Below are 23,614 nucleotides of genomic sequence, written 5' to 3' on the forward strand. Positions count from 1 at the left end.
AAATTATTTTACTTAGATGACTTGATTCTACATTATCCAGTATGGGTTAGGCAAACTTATATTGTATATTGTATATTGATTGTGTCAGTATGTTTTGGGCAGTTTATCATTCACATAAATAGGTGCTTTATAGTTGATAATATGACATGATACACTCTAATGGGGCAATTTGTCCTAGTGATTAATACTGCTACCCTAAAAATAAAAAGCCAGAGTGAGTGGCAACAAGCATTTATTTATAATCAAAACCCATTGCAATCTATGTTATATGTTCAGGGAGAAAATCACATTATGTCCCAATTATGGGGATGAAGGAAAGGGGTTTTTATGAAAAAAAGGGAAGGGTAATTATTATATGACTAGAAGAAAGAAATTTATATCAATGTTAACAAGCTAAGTTACTCTTTAGCTATACACAGCCAGTTACTGGTTAAGAATGTCCAGAATCATCAGTCCTTGTGATCAGGAGATCTGCTTTCCTGTTACCGTCATAAACACTTCTTTCAAAGAAAATGTTCATTTGGCTTAGTCCAAAGGTTATTTTGCTCCTTTCAAACATTACAAATGTTCAAGGAACAAGATGTGTAAGGGATGGTGGCTCTGTTTTGAAATGGCTCCATTTATATCAATTTTCTCAGTACAGTAGGCTTTGGTGCTGAAAAGCTTTAAGGTAGCTGCTACCATCAGTTTCTTATTTTGTTCTATGAACTTGGCAAGCTACTTCCTTTCTCTGACCAATGTTTTCTTCTTTGATATAGAAATAATTACCATAGCTACCTTATTGGACCTCTTTTTTGTGCAAAGTAAATGAGATGAACATATATAAAACATACTGTACAATGTCTGACATTTGGTGAGCAGTTAATAAATGCTAGTAATTATGAAAGGAAGAATCTAGATGTAAAGTAGTTGTTATTCACACAGGCTAGCTAGCTTTCTGAGCAACATGTTTCACTTCATAATCTTCTTCAAAGAACTCCTGTTCACTAGTAACATTACACATCATCCCCTGTATACATTTGTATAGTTTATTTACTTACTTAAATTTTTTCTTCAGTAATTTATGAAGATAAAGTAGCAATAACTATTATACTATGTTTGTACTTCACATTTTATTCTCTTTGTAATAATCTTATCTATTAATAATTAGTATGATCATAATTAATTATTGCTAATGACATCATATAAAATTTATTAAATATTGAAAAACCTATAGAATTAGCATCTCTGCATTCCAAGCTAACTACAGAGTTAGCATACTACATTTTGGGTCATATCTGAAGTTTCAATTCCCAGGCCTGAGTGTAAAGTTCAGATATACAATGGCTTCAAACAATCTAATAGTAAAAATTTAACAATGATGAGTTGTAAAGAAAGGGTTGAAGAATCTAGTAATGGAAAAAAAATAAACATATATACAATAAGATATTTCTAAAAATAAGCAAAAGAATCACAACTGAAGCTAAAACAACAGGTTGACCAGTACAATACATGTTGCCCCTAAACTGGTAATTATCATCAAACACAAAGCTACTATGACAAGATTATTTTGTAGAGAGAAAGCTCTTAACTATATCATTGGTTTGAATCAAACTGAAGAATAACTTGCCTTTCCTTTTTGTTTGAACAGGAATTTGTTTGTGTCACGTTTCATTAAATCTTCGACATCAAGCTGCATCATGTTAAAAAACATTCTACTGTTGTCTCTTCAGATGAGTCTCCTAGGAATCACTCTTGGTGGGAATGTTCTGATTTGGCCAATGGAAGGTAGTCATTGGCTAAATGTTCAGATAATTATAAATGAGCTGATTAAAAAACAGCATAATGTAACTGTCCTAGCTTCTTCTGGTGCCCTTTTCATCAAGCCCATCCATACTCCATCTCTGACATTTGAAATATATAAGGTGTCCTTTGGCCCAGAAAGAACTGCAGAAGTGATCAGGAAGTTTGTTTTGGCCTGGATGGGAAATAGACCATCTCCTTCAACCATCTGGAGATTCTATCGTGAAATTGAAAAACCCATAGAGGAGTTCCATATGTTATGTAGAGAAAACTGTGATGGTGTTCTCAAAAACCAAAAGTTGATGGAAAAGCTGAACAAAAGCAAATTTGAGGTCCTGGTATCAGATCCAGTATTTCCTTGTGGTGATATAATAGCTTTAAAACTTGGAATTCCATTTATGTACACCTTGAGGTTTTCTCCAGCATCAACAGTGGAAAAACACTGTGGGAAGACACCATACCCTCCTTCCTATGTTCCTGCCATTTTATCAGAACTCACCGACCAGATGCCTTTTACTGACAGAATAAGAAATTTCATCTCCTACCATCTACAGGACTACATGTTTGATAGTCTTTGGAAATCATGGAATTCCTACTATAGTGAAGCTTTGGGTAAGTAACAATTTTTTGTGTTATTTGAATTTAGGCAAACATAGCTTCGTATGACCTTTTTAAATTTTCTATGAATAGTTTTCAGCCCTACATATTGATTATTATCTATTATTGTCATGCGATATCAAGAAAGAACATAAAAGACTATGATTTATGTGTGCTGTTTTCTAATTTTATGGACTTAAAGGTACCAACTAAGTTTTTTAATGCATAACATATAGAGACAAATACCTTAGTTAAAAACTAGAACTTGATTCTCATTTACATATTATTGAAAATAGAAGTTGCCCAGAAACTATAGTGGTGTGTGGAGGAAAGCTGAAAGAGAGAATCTTTCTACAAACCAGTCATTAATATAGACATTTGTGTCTTTGTGTATGTGTTTAAAAACACATATATGTGGATAATCTCTGATCATACTTCACATATTTCCTATTTTTTAGTAAGCACTCTCTTGGATGGGGAGGCTACAACAAAGACTAAGATGAAGTTCTTGGCTTGAAAGATTTTACAATTGTAAAACAGAGAATATTTACAATATGAATGATGTGGATAATGAAACTGTGTATAAATGACAGAAACACTATAAAGAAGATAGGCAGCATATGACAGGAGAAATTAGTATTCTGAACAATTTTAGAGTTGAGTTGATACACAAGGAAAGTTTTTAACAAAATGAATTTTCCTGAAAACTAAGTGTGGGGAAAGAAAAGTCTGCCCAGTTTTGTGGAGTGTAGAAATAATGCATATGGTTGTGAGTATTACTGATGTGTCAGTACTTAGGAAGGTCAAAGTGTAAGATAAGAAGGCATGGTAAAGAATGCTGAAGATGTCAGCTCTGCAAGAAAGAACAACTTAAATAAATATTTTCAAAGCATCTTGTATGTCATGCTAAGAATCTTGGTTTGTATCTAGCAAGTAACTGAAAAAAGTTTAAAGGGATGTATTATGACAATATTGCATCTTATATAAAACACAGGGATAGATGTGGACTGTTTTAAGAGTATACCATGTTACACTAGCAGCAGCTTCATACATCTTGTGTTTACTGCGTCTCTTGATTACATCATTTTCTCTTGCATTTGATTTAATCTCATAATGTTATGTAAACTTAGTATAGCCAAAATATAGTGTTTATTTTTTCCTTTTTATTGAATCAATTGGGGTGACACTGGTTAACAAAATTATACAGGTTTGAGGTGCACAATTCTAAAACATATCATCTGTACACTGTATTGTATGTTCAGCACCTCAAGCCAAGTGGAGGTACAAGTCCATCACCACTGGTACCACCTATACCCTCCCCACCTCCATCTAACTCTGCTCCCACAATCAGCACACTATTGTCTATGTCCATGAGGTTTTTCTCATTTTTTCTTCATTGTTCAATCCCTCCATGTTTTCCCCACCCAACCTCACCCAACACCTCTCATCCTGCTCCCTAGCTATGCATTTGTGACTATTTTGCTTGTTCCTTGCAATAGTGTATAATAATATCCTAAACCTTCACCCTCACTATAGTTCACTCACTCACCGACTAACTTGGAGCAGCTTCCAATCCTGCAAGCTCCATTGATGTTTTATCTTTCATATTGTTTTCACTATGTCTTTTCTACTTTTAGATATGTATAGATACACAAATATTTATCATTTTTAAATAATTACTTCCCTGGCTGGTGTAGCTCAGTGGATTAAGCACGGGCCTGTGAACCAAAGATCGTGGTTTGATTCCCAGCCAGGGCACTTGCCTGGGTTGCAGGCCAGTTCCCAGCAGGGGACACACAAGAAGCAGCCATACACTGATGTTTCTCTCCCTCTCTCCTTCCCTTTCCTTCTAAAGATAAATAAATAAAATCTAAATAAAATAAAGTTTAAAAAATTTAAAGAAATAATTACCTGAAATATTTACTATAGTAACATGCTGTACAGTTTTGAAGCTTAGGAGCAATAAGTCATGCCATATAACCTAGGTGTGTAGTAGGCTTCATCATGTATGTTTGTTTAAGTGCACTTTATGATGTTTGCACAACGAAATTGCCTAATGACACATTTTTTCGGAATTTATACCTATCCTTAAGTGGTGATTGACTGTACTATTTTCAAAAGTAGCTGTACCAGTATATATTCCCAGCAACAGTGCACAAGGGCAGATATCCCTTTTTTGCGCATCTTCATCAACACCTGTTTTCTCTTGTCTTTTTGATAATAGGTGTGATGTGATATCTCATTGGCATTTTAATTTGCATTTCCCTGATGATTAGTGATACTGAGCACCTTTTCATAATGATTACTAATATTAAGCACCTGTTGGGTATTTGTATATTTGTTTTAGAAATGTATCAAATCCTCTGCCCATTTTTAATCAGATCTTTTTTTTTTGGTAATGAGTTGTATCTGTTTTTAGATATTTTGCATATTAACACCTTATCACACATATGATTGGCTGATAGTTTCTCCTATTCAGTAGGTTGCCTTTTAATTTGTTGATATTTTCCCTTGCTGTGTTGATGCTTTTTTAAAAAATTTTATTTATTTCTCTTTAGAGGGAAAGGGAAGGAGAGAGGGAGAGAAATATCAATGTATGGTTGCCTCTTGTGCATCCCCTGCTGGGAGCTGGCCTGCAACCCAGGCATGTGCCCTGACTGGGAATCAAACCACAATCCTTTCATTCGAAAGCCCACGCTCAATCCATTGAACTACACCAGCCAGGGCTGTGTCGATGCTTTTCCAGTTTTATGTAGTACCACTGTTGATATTTGCTGTTATTGCCTTTGCTTTTGATTACAAATCCCCAAAAAAGTTTTCATTAAGACCAATGTCAAGGAGCTTACTGCCTATGTTTTCTTCAAAGAATTCTATGGTTTCAGGTCTTTAATTCATTTTGAGTTAATTTATGTATATGGTGTAAGATAGTTTCCAGTTTTATTCTTTGTATATGGCTGTTCAGTTTTTCCAACATCATTTATTGAAGAGACTTCTGTTTGCCCTGGCTCGGTGGCTCAGTTGGTTGGAACATTGTCCCATACACCAGAAAGATTGTTGGTTTGATTCCCAATCAAGGCACATACCAAGGCTGTGGGTTCAATCCCCTGTCAGAGCACATACAAGAAGCAACCAATTTATGTTTCTCACATCAATGTTTCAGTGTTTCTCTCTCTCTCCTTCCTTTCTCTCTGAAATCAATAAACATATCCCTGGGTGAGAATTTTAAAATAAATAAATTAATAGACTTTCTTTTCCCACTGTATATTCTTGGACCCATTTTTATAAATGAATTGACCATATAGGTAAGGTTTTCATTGGTGAGCAGTGTTAAGAGAAGTGTTAGTTATAATTAGTGCATTATTTGGGGATCTATTAAATAGTTGTCCCCAAATAAAAAAGAAATTGATTTTATCTCTTGGAATGTAAACAAAAACCTATATACTATATCATTCAGAGAAAATAAATATAGCTACAAGGAGGATTATAAACTATCCTGTTATGATATAAGTAAATAGCCAATATCATGGGGCTAAAAGCGAAAAATAAAAAATGAAGAAATGGCCATTTTATCAACTAATGGAACTGTTATGACCTATAAAAATTCTTTTATCTCCTCATGCATGCAGTAAGCTAACAGGGACATCTGAACATGTGCAGCATCTCAGTCCATAAAATAGAAGAAGGTAACTGGAGAGTTTCTTGCTCATTATATATCTATTAGCTTGTTATATATTATTATATATATAATATTAGCTTGTTATATATATATATTAGCTATATATATATTAGCTTGTTATTTAAATTTTTGTTAACTGCTCCTTCTAAACCTTGGAGTAATAACTATCATGATTACAATGCTCCTTATTCATATTGGTGAGATTATCCCCAGTTAAACCTCCTCCATGCTGGCAGTCTCAGTATTACATGTTCCACTGTATTGTGCTTGTAAGTTAATGCTAGTAAATAAAACCACACTATTCCATTAATCCCACATGAGGCTAATACTTCTTAACAATTTGTTCATGGGAACGTAATGAAGATTTATAAAATTGTCCTTGCTCTCTGATTTTGATAATATTATCTTTCTGATCAAATTATCCTCTTTTGACTTACAATGACTATTTAAGTTAGTTTTACTAAAACACATTCTTATTGATGCCCAGGGATATGAACACTCATATTCAAAACACCAGGTAAGAAGTAAAAGTATTGACATCACAGAGTAATTTATTTTGGTGCAAGCATTTGTATGTGTGATGAATGTGAATAACAAATAGAACTGACTTATAAAAAGGACATTTTAAATTTATAATTTGAATTTATCTTTTACTTCAGCTTGAATGCTCTAATCAAAGTCATTGTCATGAATCCATATACCCTCAGGTCTCAAATGGTCACCCCTGAGTAAATAGAACAACTTTCTGTAAGGTTAGTTTTCTATAGTGTTATGCAATGAGAACCTCAAGATGAATCTTTAATCTTTGCTAATTGCTAGAAATTGGATATTATAATATCAATATTCTCTTATTTCAAGTCATGGGTATTTGGTTCAAATGATACTCGTGGATATTATTATGGTAACAGTAGTTAATGTCTGTAGATGTCATCCTGTGTACTAGGCACTGTGGTAAATGCTCCACACATATTGTATCTCTTAATCCTTGCAATACAATTGTGAAGAAAAAACTACTATCAAACACATTAAGATAAAATTGTATGGTTATCAGTTTGAGATGGTGCTCAGACTGAAGACTCTGACACCAAAACTTCTAAAATTTTTTTCTCTCGTTTTAAAATTTCAGTTACAAATCTAGCAATTATTTAGAATATTTTAGGTTTAAACTTTCTTTGCACTTAATTCTTCCTTTGAGTGCAATTAGCTTTTGAAATCTGCTGTTGTATTTCTCACTTATATGAGCTTGCTGAATGGAATTTAATTAGGCCGTGGTATCACTAGGTAACTTGCCATTCCTTTGGTCACAGTCTCCAGGTGACTCTGTTGCCTGGGGAGATTAGCCTGAGGATAGCTTTCTGGTCTTAAGAAAGCTTCTCCTTAACAAAAAGAAAGAAAAGCCTGCTGCAGGTTTCAAATATATTTGTTTAATGTTGAACCAGGTAAAGTTTATTTTTATATTCATTTTAACAATTAAAAAGCCATATAATTAGGAAAACATTTAAGAAAACAATAATGCAGCATTTCAATGCCAGTAAAAACTATTTATGCTCCATAAACATTAGCTGGTGCTGCCAACGGCTTTATACTTTGGCCACTATAAAAACAAACAGGTTGTGAGTGTTTGTGGGTATGTGAGTAATCTTCACATGTTAGATTTGTATAAATATATAATGTACTATTCTATATGAAAATCAGATGAGTGATCTCTAAGAACTAGCATCATCCGTAATAACAATAAACTATCTTGCAAATATGCTAAAGAGAAAAAATCATCAGGTCTTCAAAAAAAAGTTATGACCATAATATTTAGATCTTTACATGAACTAAGTATACATAAAACATAGGTAATTAGTGTAAAATAAAGTGATAGAAATGAAACAAATTTGAGTATATATAGCTCCATAGTGTTTAATTTACAATAAACATTTTAAAGGAGAAAAAAATATATTGGAGTCTTTTCCCTGAAGATCTATGTATTTTGGCTTGGATCTTTTTTTTAACTGTTTCTTCCTAGTCTTTCTTTTGCTACCCTCTATTCTTTTTTATTTTCTTTTTTCCCTTTATTTTTAAATTTAACTTAATCTTGATTTGTTAGGACCTTTCAAATAACTGCTGGCAGCATGACCTTTTCCAAGATGACCCCATAGACCAGATAACAGCCACATGCCCAACATCCAAGGTGGAGTTCGTTGTGGGATGTGCACTGTTCCCAGAGAGAGAGCTGCCACTCTTTTGTTTCTCTCCTTCTCAGTGAAGGAGAATAGAGGCTATCGTTTTTATGGCTGTAATCTTGAGTTGTATATTGTTAACCTAAAATTAAAAGGCCAAAGTGAGAGGCAACAGACATATATTTGATATCAAGAATAGTATTTGGAAAGGACTGATTGAGGCAGAAATCCAAACAGTTCCAAGCAGGAGACAAAGCCAAAGGGTATTAATGAGTAAAGGAAGGGGAGTAATGGTATTGGAGAGAACCTCCTTAACAGAAAGTGTGAAAATCTCGTAGTTGGCAGTAGTTGGTGCTACTGGCTTTGATTTGCTGACTGGATTACTCTGTTTCTCATAAAACCCATTTCAGAAATCATGCATGTTAGCTAATAATTTTAAAAAAACCTAAATGCCAATAGAAAGAAGGCATTTCTTTGGTGCCGATAAGGTAACATAGTGACACAAAATCTAAACAATATTTTTAACTTTCAGTCCAGTAGTCATAATATCTGCTTTCTTGTTATACTTACAAATAGTTCTTGAGGACACAATGCTTCTTTAGGCCCAGTCCAAAGGTTATTTTGCCCTATTTTAACATTCCGAAGGTTTGAGGCATGAGACAACAGCTTTGACTCACCATTTTAAAGTGGAGATTATATACTTGTTGAAATAAGTCACTTGAGAACTTTGGTACTGGAGACTGAGCATGACTGAAACTTGTGGAAGAATATGCAGCGTTGGGGGACATCTGCACAGTGGGGGTAGAACAGTAAATGTTCCTTCTTTCTATCTAAGTTCTTCTGGCTGGACTAATAATCAAGTTAACAAGAATCAGATTAGCCCTGGCTGGTATAGCTCAGTGGATTGAGCGCGGGCCTGTGAACCAGACAATCACAGTTCGATTCCCAGTCAGGGCACATGCCTGGGTTGCAGGCCATTTCCCTGCAGGCCAGTTCCCAGCAGGGGATGCACAAAAGGCAACCATACATTGATGTATCTCTCCCTCTCTCCTTCCCTTCCCCTCTAAAGATAAATAAATAAAATATTTAAAAAAAAAGAATCAGATTAACTGTAGAAAGTGACCAAAATTATTGTATAGGTACATATGAGGTTTTCATAGAATATGAGACTGAGGACAGATAAGGCAGTTGGGCTTGTATGCCATAATGTTCAAAAGGTAGGAGATAGAAAAGCAAATGTTTGGTAGATATTTTTCTTATTTTAATGAATTTATTGATTTAATTTTAGAGAAGAGAAGTGAGGGAGAAAGAGAGAGAGAGAAACATCAATGTGTGAGAGATACATGGATTAGTTGCTTCTTCCACACCCTCAACTGAGGACCTGGCCCGAAACCCAGGCACACGCCCTGACTGGGAATGAAACCAGCAAGCTTTTGGTTAACAGGCTGACACTCAATCCACTGAGCAACACTAGCCAGAGCTGGTAAATAAATGTTTTCTGGGCCATATTTAGCAATAGAATACAGAGAAGACTTTGGTCAAATGGGCCTTTCCTCCCTATCACACACTAGTTATATTAAATTATACTTATCTGTGGTGATGTCCCCCTTCCTGGAGCAGGTAGTCTATCTAAGTTCTTTCAGGCAGTTAGGGAAAAGTTAAAGGTCTTTTTTTTCAGTCTCTCATACTTGAAAATAGCCAGTTTAAAATAATTAATATATAAAGGCATATTTTAAGGTGGCAAACTCTGCTTCCCCTTGGCACCAGAGCTCAGTGCCTCAGTGAGAGAAATGAGTGGGGGTGTGGAGACAACATAAGATTCTCTTCCTACCATATCATACATAACTAACATTCATTGCACACAGATGCTATGCTGAATAATTGGTGGGCACTGTTTCATTCACTGCTCAAAACTGTAGGAATTAGGCCCCACCATTCCCCCCCCCCATTTTGTAATGAGAAAGCTGCATACTTTGCCTGAGGTTATAATCACAAAAGTGGGGAAACATTTCATGGTAGACCTGGAGCTAAAATGAAAGTTTTAGAAAGATAGTTTATATACAAGAAAACAAAGGTAAAAGTGTTTATCTAAATGTAAGCATTCGAAAAAAATAACTAAATGCCAATCAAGGAACTAAAACAAAAATGAAGCCTCACATTAGTGAAGCTAAAACTTTAAAGTTATACAGGAGTTGATTATTCGTGTTTCTAAAACACTGTAAAGGCTGGTTTTCAGACCTGTGGCTGCTGGAGCCACCTCCAGATCTGAAAGGCAATGAGAAATGAGTCAAAACAATGAAATCCTAGCCATTCTGTACAATGCTTAGGAAGCACACAGGAAGAAGAGACTTTCAAGTCGGGGCATGGCTTTGGGCGGAAAATTTGTAAGAACTAACTTCCTTACAAAAAGGTTGTTTTAAGGACTTTCAATTCAAATGATAGCATTGTAGATTTTTTTTTCTTCAATTTAATTTTAAAGGGATGAACCAAATGTTCTTCTGCAAGTGTTATATACAAAATCATATTAAATATGATTCTAGTACTTTATATCTAGTACTTTATACCCCCTTTGAAGTCCTCCCTTTAAAGTAAACAGATGGTAATAAAAATAAAAACTTGATTCAAAGTACAAGGACATTGTTCTCACTGGTGAAAAATTTTTATGGCTAATCCACTTTGTATGTAAAAGCAACTTATAATAAAGACATACAACTTGAAGGGACTGTATGTTTGATGAAGTGGCTTCAACAATAAGTGTTACTTTCAGTTTAACCTAATTCTGAAAAGACATAGTAAATTAGAGACATGGTGTATAAATAATAGTTATTATCACAGAGTACACAGATACCAGGCTTATTACCTGCCTGCCTGTTTTTTCTTTAATAGAGAACATATTTCATTTCTGTTGTTGAAATAATATTAATGCACATAAAATTTTAATTACATTGTTTTCCTTTTCATCTATAGATCAATTGACTTATGAATAAGTGTCACTGTTACACTAAATATTATTTTATTTGAAAAAAAACTTACCTAAGTATATTTTAAAAGCTTATTTACATCTGGAAAGAGCTACAGTAGGTTCGTTTCCATAATGGGCATAATCATGCCTAAGAAATTTGTCTTTCTGCTGGTTTTTAATTTGACTCTGACTGAAATTGTTCAAAGTGGAAATGTCCTAATTTGGCCATCGGATGGTAGCCATTGGTTAAATATTAAGATCATTCTAGAAGAGTTGACTCGGAGAAATCACAGTGTGACCATACTGACTTCATCAGCAACTCTATTCATCAACTCTCAACCAGATTCTTCTATGAATTTTGAGGTGATACCTGTTTCCTTCATGAAGAGCAATATAGATTCTTTAATTGAACAGATGATAATGCTGTGGCTAGACCATAGACCAACTCCTCTCACACTCTGGACTTTCTACAAAGAACTAGGAAACCTCCTAGATACTTTTTTTCAAATTAATTTACAAATCTGTGATGGAGTACTAAACAACCCCAAGTTAATGTCAAAGCTTCAGAAAGGTGGTTTTGATGTGCTGGTAGCTGATCCAGTAACAGTCTGTGGGGAACTGGTTGCTCTGAAATTAGGAATCCCATTTATGTACACACTGAGATTCTCTCCAGCCTCAACAGTGGAGAGACACTGTGGGAAAATCCCCGCACCTACCTCCTATGTGCCTGCAGCTTTGTCAGAGCTCACTGACCAGATGACCTTCGGTGAAAGGGTAAAAAATGCCATATCTTATCCTCTGCAAGACTATATATTTCAGTCCTACTGGGGACAATGGAATTTGTATTACAGCAAAGTTCTAGGTAAGTCTCTACACTGTTCTCTTATTAATAACTCTCGATGACTTATTTATTCTTATTGTTAACAAAGCAAAAGTTTTCCTTCCACTGTATATGCCAAACTGAAGTAAATGTACTGATTATATCTTCATACAAGTCCTTGAAGTAAACATACTTATTATATCTTCATACAAGTAAATATACTGATTATATATTTATATAAGTTCTTGATCTTAATACAGGTCCTTCATATATTATCTTTGGATAGGTTTCTTAAAAATGAAATGGTAGTACTAATATGTATGCCATTAATGCAAATAAATTTGTGCTTATTTAAGAAATAGCTTTTCAATGCATAAATGAATCTTCAAATATAAATAGAAGTACCTTCATTAGGATAAATTATGGCACTACCAAAAACTACTTTGGCAGACACTTTGAAATGATACTTGATTTACTTTCTCTCATTGGTTCTTCATTCTTTTCTTTGCAGAAAACCTTTAAAAACCTAGGATTGAATGTGGGAAATTTGAGTTTTTGCCCTCCTCTGCCTCACGTTGTCTCTCCATTCTTAGACTCCGCTGAGTGTTTGGCTAGTACTGTCTTCAACTGAGTTTTTCAGTGTCCTTTGGCAAGCCTCGAGTTTCCTTGCCTTGCATATTCCTTATGAGGATCAAGCAAAATAATGCAAACTGTCGAGGCCAGTTCTGATTGGCTATTTACTTCTCTTTCTGCCCTTTATGAGCCTTCTTTCCTTTATTTTCTTCCCTTTATGTTTTTTCTCTAGATCTATCAGTAGTGTCAGGGGTATGAATTAATAGTTGATGCTATCAGTGGTACTTTCTTATACAAAATATTGTGTTTTTATACAACGCTTGGCTTTCCTCTCACTCCATTTCTTTTTTTCCTCTCTCCCTCTTTCCTTCACTTTTCTCCTTTCTTGTCTCCTTCCTTCCTTCCTCCTTTCCTTCCTTCTTTCCATCTCGTTTTCTTTGTGTAAAAAAGTGTTTATTGAACAAAAACCCAGTATCCACAACTTTTGCATGTACTGGGAATACAATCAGCAAAACAGATCAAAATCTGTTCTACCCCCATAGAGTTTACATTCTTGTAAGAGGAGACAGATGACATATAAAATAAGTATGAAAAATAGATAGGATTTTAAAGTGTGACATATGCAGTATAGTAGAATAAGAAAACTGGATTGTTCTAGAAGTAGAATTATACTTTTAAATAGGATGGTCAGGAAAAGTCTCAAGTAAAAGGGTGTTCAAACAAACACTCAGGCAGTGAAGGCAAGAGCCAGTAGACTCTCTGGAAGAAAAGCCCTTTAGGCATGGACAAGAACAAGCACAAAACCTGTGGCAGGCCATAACTTGATATTAATCTTATCTTTTATAAGTAAAATTTGTAAAGATATATACAAATATATATATATAAATATATATATATACACACTCATATGTGTGTGCTTCTTTCCTTGAGGCTGAAATATTCTTCATCCAATTTTTCATTACTTAAACTTTTAAAATTCTTGATAGAATTGGTCTAGAGGGAAGATATTGAATGTATCACACATATAAATATAACATATGCAAGTTAATTGCAATTTACACATGTGTTTAAAGATATGGTATTTAGAATTTTGAAAATAACATGTTTTAATATTCTTTATAATGCCACTTAGCTATGTTTTCTTTATTTCTGAATTCCAAGTTTCATATGCCTCAAAAATATTTTTTCTGTAAATTTAGATGTTAGTTACATGATTATTTTCTAAGACATCGAAAACATGTTCAATAATAATTATCACTTTCCATAAATGTATGCCACAATGATTATTGAAGGTACTAAATAAAATAATAATCTACATGCCTTAAGTAAGGGGATTACGACAAGTAATATTGTGAAGGGTCTTGAGATTCTGGGTTTAAGTTCCACCTGCTAACTGTGTGATCTCAGGCAATGACATGAAAAATTATGTAATGTGTGAAAAAGCATGTTCTCACCTTCTCATTTTCAAAGGACTATTTGTTTCAGAACTCTTGAGAAATAGATCTTGAGAAATACATGTTGAGAAATGAAGTGTACTATTTACTTAAATCTTTCATACTCCTCATGTTACCAAACCTATTTAAGCAACAAATAGCACCTTAAATATTTTATTTCAAAGTGAAGTAGTATTGGCAGAAAGAACTTGTATAATCCAATTTGTCTTTTGTTTTCTATTCAGTTTTTAAAGTATTATGCCCACCTGGTAACTATAGACTGATACTGAAATAAGATAGGTACTTTATACTTGATATTTGTTATCTTTGAAACAGGAGATATAATAGCATACAAGTTTAGTCAAGTTTTCATTTCAATGGCTGTTCTTCAATTCCATGGGAAAAAGACCAGAAAAAATAGCATGATTAAGAGTGGTAAAGAAAAACTTTAAATATCTGTATTTAAGGGAAAAAAAAAACAAGGAAATGTCTAACCCTACTGTTTAAAAATCCTGTTTTATTTGTCAGGGAGGAGATTTTAAACTTTATAGAGGAAACAAACAAAGATGATTATCAACTCAATTTTAATTATATGGGGCAGAGAGAAAGGAGCTACTACCTTTTGCAACAGCATGGATGGAACTAGAAAGCATTATGCTGAGTGAAATAATCCAGGGAGTGAAAGACGAATACTATATAATCTCACCTTTAACAGGAAGCTAAACAGCAAAACAAACAAGCAAGCAAAATAAAAACAAAGGCACTGAAATAGAGAACAGGGGGATAGTAACCAGAGGGGAGAGGGGACGGAATTTAAGGGGGAAAAAGAGAGGGATTTAGAGGAACGGGTATAAAGGACACAGGGACAATAACTAAGGGAGGTGGAAATGGGAGGGAGGTGGGGAGCACGGGGCAGGGCGGACTGGGATGGGAGAAATAGACAGAAAACTGTACTTAAAAAATAACTAAATTTAAAAAATTAAAAAAATTAAATAAAAGTGCTTCTAACACCTAGTAAAACAGGCATATTTGAGAATATGACAATCATTGTTCTTCCTTTCCAGGAGTAAATCTATTAATGAATCTCACCCAGGCCCAGTGTCCTGCAGGGCACCTTCATATTACACTAAGCCTGATTTCTCCCCCAACCCTTAAACTGAGAGATATGGTGTACAAAGTGTAGATAATGTGGGTAATGTTTAGGACCAGGCTGTGCTGCAGCTATAGGGAGGCCAAGGTTATGAACGCTGTAGTGAAAATAGCTAAACAGGTAAGGCAACTTGGACGACCCCATTCTGCCCGTGTATTGGCTTCCCAGTCTTTATCCTTCCCCGGACACTGCAGATCAGGAGAACAGAAAGCTTAGTACCAACTGATGTACCACTTGGCCATTGTAGTGCACTTTTACTTGTCAGCACTATGGTGGTTCTATGTTGCTTTCTCTTTCCATCTATATATTTCCTCCCTAACCCATTTGCTCAGTCCTGGGGTAGATTACTCACAATATTATTTATATTTGATCTCTGGGTCCCTCTTGGAATCCAGTATTTTGTTTTTAGTTTTTGTTTTTAGTTTTTCTGTGTCCCATTCCCATTCAAGGCCCCATTCCCAACCTCCTGTCCTTTTCTGGAAAACTTGAATCTCTCTTTTAATCCTCCATCAGGAGACTTCTAATTCCTTGTCACATGCAGCTTTGCTGTGGTCAGTGCTGAGGTGTTCTCAAATTTCCTGCAAGCTTTCTTTTGAAGTAAGACATAAATCAAACATTTCAGCTCACTGAAGTTTCAGCATGTGAACCCACCCATGCAACCAGCACCCAAATCCAGAAATGAAATGTTACAACCCACAACTCCTGTTCATTCCTCATACCAACCCCTATAACTCCCATCTCAGGGTGAACACTTTCTTAACTTCTAATGCCATAGATTAATTTTGTCTGAGTTTAAACTTGATATATATGAATGACACATTATATAGTCTTTTATATTTTGCTAATTTTAATTATAATCATGTTTATTATATTTGTCCAAGTTGTTACATGTAGATATAGTTTTTTTCATTCTCATAGTTATATAGAGTCTATTGAATTAATAAAACAGAATTTACTTATCCATTCTACTGTCACTGGGCATTTATAGACTCTTTTTGTGTTAGCTATTTATGATAAACATCACTACAAACATTCTTGTACATGTGTCTTTTGGTAAAGATACATGTGTCATACTGTTGGGTATATTCATAAAAGTGAAATTGCTAGGCTATAGCATATGCCTATCTAGCTTTAGTAGGTACTTCTAAAATCTAGTTTCCCAAGTGCTTGTATAAGTTAATAACCCCACCAGTCCTTCACTAGAATTCTAGTTGTTTTCCATTGTTTCCAACACTTGGAAATTTAAAAAATTTTTAACCATGACATTGATAGATAGTGTTATCCCATTTTTTATTATTAAGGGCTAGTTGACCAATGGCTTAAAAAGTTCATAAAATATACAGTGTGATTTGTTCTGCCAAATGTATATACCTCTGTCACTAACACATCTATCAATTTGTTGGGTCCCTCTCTAACAAAACTACTCTCTAGACTTTTTCAGGTACTTATTAGGCAGGATAACTCCTGAAAACTAATAACTAAGCTTTCATTCTTTTTCACTTCTGTTTTTGTTGGCTTTTTAAAATTCATCTTCTAATTATTTTATTGTAAAAGTGACATGATTCTATTGTCATTCACGTTCAGTTTCTGACCCACCAGGTATCACTGGCCTAGTTCTCTATTCTGTGATTCTGCAGTTAATTAATGTCTCTGATAATTGTACCATCTTTATTGTTAAGGAGTAGGCACTCTAAACACCTAATTGGTACCAAGCACTTTGATAAATACATTGTATTTATTATTGCTAATCCACGCCCAAAACCTCCAAGAACATTTATTATCTACCTTTTAGAAACAATGCATTAGAAACTCAGAAAAATTAAATAATAGCTGAGTTCATAAAATATGTAATTGAACAAGATAAGAACCTAAAAATATTTTGTCTACAACATGAAAAATGTATGGTTCCCAGGAATAAGCCACTCCATAACTTCCAGGATTTGAATTTCAGAAGTCATAGACAAGAAAGGGAAAAAAGCAAGGCTGCACAGCTACCTCCCACCATTTGCTTGGCAATCTAATGTGTCCTCTTAGTATTCTCTCATCCAACCATCCTGATGATACTGCTGTGACATCCTTTTAATTTGACCCAGTTTGTTTTGCAAGTTAAAAACTTTTTGAATACTTTGGTATAAGTTGTCTGCACTCTCATAGAATAATGAATAGTCCTGAATTTGCAGAAATTTGCCTTTTACACGTTTTTGTGACCAGAAATATGCATAGAACTTACATTTATATCAATTAGCCTATGATAAAATTGTTTTCATTATACATCATTGCAATTAAAGTCAGTTTCCAATAACCTATTGATGATGTTAATTGATTTACTATAGTCTTAACTAGCTCTGAGGAAAGAATTATTGTGATTTTTATTGCAGTTAAGTGCATTTTAAACTGACATTTTTTATTGAGTCTTTGCTTCAAAAATATATTGTTTCTTTTCACTTTTGAAAATCATCTTCTGCTCCTTTTAGAGTATTTGCCAATGTTCCTAATACAGGTTTTATACATTCATTAATTTTAGCCAATTAGTTTTGGTGGTGTTGTCACTATTGAGTTACACTTGACATGTAATATAGTACACATTTAAGGTGTAAAAAGTAATGATTTAATATATAAATATAATGTGAAATGATCACCAAAATAAGATTAGTTGAAACACCCAACATTTCATATGGCTACAATTGTTTGTGTGTGGTGAGAACTTTTAAAAGCTATTCACATAGTAACTTTCAAAGATATTACACAGTATTGTTAAATATAGCCACCATGTTGTACATGACACCTCTAGAACTTACTTATTTTATAACTGGAAGTTTATATCTTTTGACCACCTTCACCTGTTTCCACCACCCCACATACCCCATTCAAGGAAACCAACTTTCTAGTCTTTGTTTCTATAAATTTGGCTTTTTTTTTGGTATTTAAAATACTGTATAATATCTTTGAAAGTTACTATGCAAGTAGCTTTTCTTACACATAAGTGAGATCATAGTATTTGTCTTTCTCTGTTTCATTTTACGTAGCATAATGTCCCCAAAGTTTATCAATGTTGTTGCAGATGGCAGGATTGCCTTCTTTTTGTAGCTGATTTATATTCCATTGTGGATGTATACCAAAACTTCTTCATTCATTCATTCATTCATTCATTGATAAGCACTTAGGTTGTTTCCATGCCTTAGCTATTGTTAATAATACTGCAGTGAACATGGGAGTACCCAGGTTTTGTCTTTTTGATGATAACTACTGTAACAAGTATAGGGTGATATTTTATTTTGTTTTTGATTTGCATTTCCCTAATCATTAGAGATGTTGACCTCTTTTTCATGAACCTGTTGGCCATTCTATAGCTTCTTTGGAAAAATATCTATTCAAGTCCTATGATCATATTTAATTGGATTATTTGATTTCTCCTTTTGCTGTTGAATTGTATTAATTCCTTACATACATTGAATAGTAATGCTTTTTCAGATATGTTTTTCAAATACTTTATCCCATTCCGTAAGTTTCTTATTTGTTTTGATGAACATTTCTTTTACTGTGTGACATTTTAGTTTGATATAATTCCACTTATTTATTTTTGTTTTAGTTGTTTGCATTTTGGGTGTCAGATCCATCAAATTATTGCCAAGACAAATATCAAGAAGATATTTTTCCTAAGTTTTCTCCTAGGGGTTTTATGGTTTCAGGCCTTATATTTGTTTTTAATTTATTTTGAAGTATTTTTTGTGAATAATGTAACATAGGGATTCAATTTTATTCTTTTGCATGTGAATATTCAGTTTTCCTAACACCACTTGTTGAAGGGGCAGCTTGTTGAAGTTCTCTGTTGAGTATTGCTGGTTCACTTGTCAAATATTTGTTGACTACATATTCATTTCTGAGCTCCCAGTTATGTTCCATTGGTCTCTGCATCTGTTTTCATACCAGTATTATGCTGTTTTGATTACTATGGCTTTCTAATATAGTTTGAAATTAGGATGTGTTATGCCTTCAGTTTGATCTTCTTTCTCAGGTTTGCTTTCATCATTCAGGGTCTGTTGTGATTTCATATAAGTTTTAGAATGTTTTCTATTTCTGTAAAGAAAGCCACTGGAATTTTTTATTTAATCTTTTTTTTAAAATATATTATTGATTATGCCAATACAGTTGTTCTATTTCCCCCACATCATTCCCCTCCACCCTGCACACCCCTCCCCCACCATTCTCCCCCCTTTAGTTTATGTCCATGTGTCACATGTTCTTTAGATTCTATATTTCCCCTACCATTCTTGTCCTCCCCCTATCAATTTTCTATCTACCATTTATGCTACTTATTCTCTGTACCTTCTCCCCCCTTCTCTTCCTCCCACTCCCGTTGCTAACCCTCCATGCAATCTCCATTTCTATGGCTCTGCTCCTGATATAGCTGTCCTCTTAGTTTGCTTTTGTTTTAGGTGTGGTTCTTAATAACTGTGAGTTTGCTGTCCTTTCACTGTTCATCTTTTTATCTTCTTTTTCTTAGATAAGTCTCTTTAACATTTCATATAATAAGGGCTTGGTGATGATGAACTTTAGCTTGATGTTATCTGAGAAGCACTTTATCTGCCCTTCCATTCTAAATGAAAGCTTTGCTGGATAGAGCAGTCTTGGATGTACGTCTTTATTCTATTTTCCATTACCACTTAGTCCCCTTATATCTTCCTATGCTCCACAATCACCACACTGCTGTCCATGTCCATGACATTGGAATCTTAATAGGGATTTCTTTGAAGGTCTATATTGCTTTTTCTGCTATAAATATGTTAACATTATTAATTCTTACAATCCATGAACATAAGATACCTTTCCATTTATTTGTGTTTTTTAAAATTTCTCTAATGTTTTTATTTTTTCCAGAGCTTTCACTACTGTGGTTAAAATTTATTCCTAAGTATTTTATTGTTTTTGGTGCTATGGTAAATCAGAAAATATTTTTATTTACTTTTCAGCTGTCTTATTTTTAGTTTACAGAAATGCAACTGAGTAGTGTAGCTATAACTTTAGTAAATTCATTTATTAGTGCTAACAGATTTTTGGTGAAGTCTTGGATTTTCTATATATAAGATCATGTCATCTGCAAATGGAGATAATTTTGCTTCTTTCTTTCTGATTCATATTACATTTTATTTATTTTTCTTGCCCAACTGCTCAGGTTAGGACTTTTAGTACAATGCTTAATAGGAGTGGTAAGAGTGGGCATGAATAAAAAAAACATATAATAGAGATTATACATTTAAAAAAGAAAATAAAAAAGCTTTCAATCTTTCACCATTGACTATGATATTATCTGGGGGCTTTTTGGTATATTTTTATATAACATCTTGGGCTGGGCAATTCATTGCAAAGGAATCTTTGGCAATTTCTATATTTCCTAAAATCTACTTGTGTTAATTAGAGTTAATGTTAGATAGAATAGATAGATATAACATAAAATGCTAGCCATTTTTAAGTTGTAAAATATATTATTTAGCATTCTGAGAACTATCTTTTAAAGAGTCTCCTTTATATCTACTGTCTTTACATTTTTTGCTATTTTCTGTTATGATTTTTTTCTTTTCTTATATTCACCCACATGTTAGTCATATTCTACATTGACCCTTGTCTTGATTATTTACCTTGCTTTGGCAAGTTTGACTTTAGTGAATGTAATACAAGAAGTCCATTAAAAAATTGAAGCTTACTCTCACTGCTTTGTGAACCCTTGGTTTTGTGATTTAATTTATCTGGCATACTAAATGGCTTGGTATACATAGCCTCCAAGATCTTCACCCACAAATATATTAGCCAGATTACCGCAAAACATTACTGCAAATTATGTTCCCTAAGATCAAGTAGCCCTCTGTGATCCATATTTACATGACCATGAACTAGATCAGCCCAGAACAATTCTGCTTAGTTTTCATCAGAATTGTAAGCAGAAACATGAACTAAATAGAATGTTATTGTTTTAAGACAATTAAGGCTTTGGGTAGTTTGTCATTCCATAATGTAAATCTAAAAAAAAAAAGACTTCTAGCTTTGACTTACTGTATTTTTTAAATCCTAGGACTCTACCTTGCTTTCATATCTATATAAGCACTTTCTTTTGTGCACATTAGTATGCAGTGCCATGCTATAGATTTTTAACAACTGGCTTTCTGTTGTTAAAAAGTAAAATAAAAATATACTGTCACAGTGAAGGATTTTAACACCCTATTGACATCAATAGATTGATCTTTCAAACATAAAATTAACAAAAACTACGGTCTTAAATCACATAATACATGAGATGGTTTAACTGATCTCTTCAGAGCATTTTACCCCAAAACAGTAGATTATACATTCTTTTCCAGTGCACATGGAACATTTTCAAGGATAGCTCATATAGTAGAACATAAAACAAGCTTTAATAAATTTAAAAGCATTAAAATCATATTTATTAAGCATTTTCTCCAATAATGGCATGACACTAAAAATCAATTACAAGAAAAAACTAAAAAACACACAAAAACATGGACGCTAAATAACATGTTACTAATCAATTAATGGCTTGAGAATGAGATTTAAAAAAAAGAAATCAAAAGATATCTTGAAACAAATGAAAATGAAAACACAATGACCCGAAATCTAGTGGACATAGCAAAAGAGTCCTAAGAGGGAAATTTATAGCATTACTGGCTTAGCTAAAAAAAAAAATCTCAAAAAAACAATCTAACTTTAGCCCTGGCTGGTGTAGCTGAGTGGATTGAACACAGGCCTTCAAACCAAAAGATCCCTGGTTCGATTCCCAGTCAGGGCCCATTCGTGGGTTGCAGGCCAGGTCCCCAGTAGGGGGTGCACAACAGGCAACCACATATTGATGTTTCTCTCCCTTCTTTCTCCTTTCCTTCCCCCTCTCTAAAAGTAAATAAATAAAATATTTTCAAAAAATTAACTAATGTTTTTAAAAATCTAACTTTATAGTTAAAAGAATTAGAATGAGAACAACAAAGCCCAAATTAAATAAAAGAAATAATAAAGATCAGAGCAGAAATAAACAAAATAAAGTTTAAAAACAAAAAAAATCAATGAAACCAAAAGCTAGTCCTTTGAAAAGATAAGCAAGATAGACTCATGAAGAAAAAAAGAGAGAGGACCCAAATAAAATAAAGTCAGAAATACACCAAAGAAATAGAAAGAATTGTAAGAAAGTATTATAAACAATTATATGCCAGTGAATAGGACAATCTGGATGAAATGGATAAATTCCTACAAATATAAATCTTCCAAACTCAATCAAGAAAAATAAAAATATGAATGGAAAGATTGCAACTAGTGAAATTTAAGCAGTAATCAAAAACTCCCAACAAACAAAAGTCATGGAATGGATGGCTTCACGAGTTAAATTTTACCAAATACTCATAGAAGTAACACCTACCCTCAAACTATTCCAAAATTTTCAAGGAGAGGGAAGAATTCCAAGCTCATTTTAAAAGTCCAGGATTATTCTAATTGCAAAACCAGATAAACACAATACAAAAAAGAACAATTATAAGATAATATTCCTGCTGAATGCTAAATGAGAAATGCTAAATTCCTCAACAAAATATTAGCAAAACAGATCCAATGCTCAGTGAAATAAATCAGTAAGAGAAAGACAAGTATCCTATTATTTCACTTATATGTGGACTCTAATTAATAAAATTAACTAACAAACAATAAATAATCAGACTACTAGACACAGAGAACAAACTTCAGCTTTCAGAGGGCAAGAGGCTTGGCAGGCTGGTTGAAAAAGGTTAAGGATTAAGCACTAAAAAGCCCAAAACCTCATAGCCACAGACAACAGTGTAGTGAATGCCAGAAGGAAAAGTAGGTGGGGGGATAGAAGAGAGTACAGGGGGAATAAATGGTGATGGAAGAAGACTTGACTTGGAGTGGAGAACACACAATACAATATACAGATGATATTGCACATCATAAAACCTATATAACTTTGTTAACTAATGGAACCTCAATAAATTCAACTTATAAAATTCAAAAACCCCACAAAATTATAAAGACTTACTTTAAAAATGTCCACAATTATCCGTTTTCATTGTCAGGACATGTGCTTCCTGTTAGTTTTGTGAACTTTTGTCTGTACGACTATGTTTGACTCAGTCCAAAGGTTCTTTTGTTCAGTTCAAGCATTCCAAAGAATTCAAGGAGTGAGATGTGCAAGGCCTTTCCTCTCGGATGGTGGCTCCAGCTCCATTTCAAAGAGGCTTTATTTATATAATTTTTTCACACCTTAGACATTTTTCTCTACCACTCAACTCCTATTTAGATGCTAGAATTATATATGAAAAGGTACATATGATTGTATTCTGAGCTTGATTTGAAAAATTTAAATAGCAGTCATTTTATGGGTGTCAAAATTGAACCAAAAGTACATCATTCAAGGTTCTCTATAATGTCTTCTTTGGATCAAT

At 33.7% G+C, this 23,614-nt stretch overlaps 1 protein-coding gene across 4 annotated transcripts in view; it reads left to right on the forward strand.

The window, feature by feature from the left end:
* Positions 1-1,664: 1,664 nt before the first annotated feature.
* Positions 1,665-23,614, forward strand: part of UGT2A1 (UDP glucuronosyltransferase family 2 member A1 complex locus) — a 46,400-nt gene continuing 24,450 nt past the window's right edge. For 2 of the 4 annotated variants that reach the window (XM_053662948.1, XM_037138110.2), the window contains exons 1-2: positions 1,665-2,392; positions 11,416-12,047. In XM_053662948.1, coding sequence (XP_053518923.1) covers positions 1,680-2,392; positions 11,416-12,047 — 1,345 coding nt within the window. In that variant the 5' untranslated portion in view covers positions 1,665-1,679. Of the gene's footprint in view, positions 2,395-11,415; positions 12,048-23,614 lie in introns of all 4 variants that reach the window. The other 2 variants (XM_053662952.1, XM_053662957.1) reach the window with 1 other exon arrangement.

The sequence above is a fragment of the Artibeus jamaicensis genome, unplaced genomic scaffold, assembly GCF_021234435.1.
Source record: "Artibeus jamaicensis isolate MK-2021 breed Jamaican fruit bat unplaced genomic scaffold, CSHL_Jam_final contig_1030, whole genome shotgun sequence".
Taxonomy (NCBI): Eukaryota; Metazoa; Chordata; class Mammalia; order Chiroptera; family Phyllostomidae; genus Artibeus; species Artibeus jamaicensis.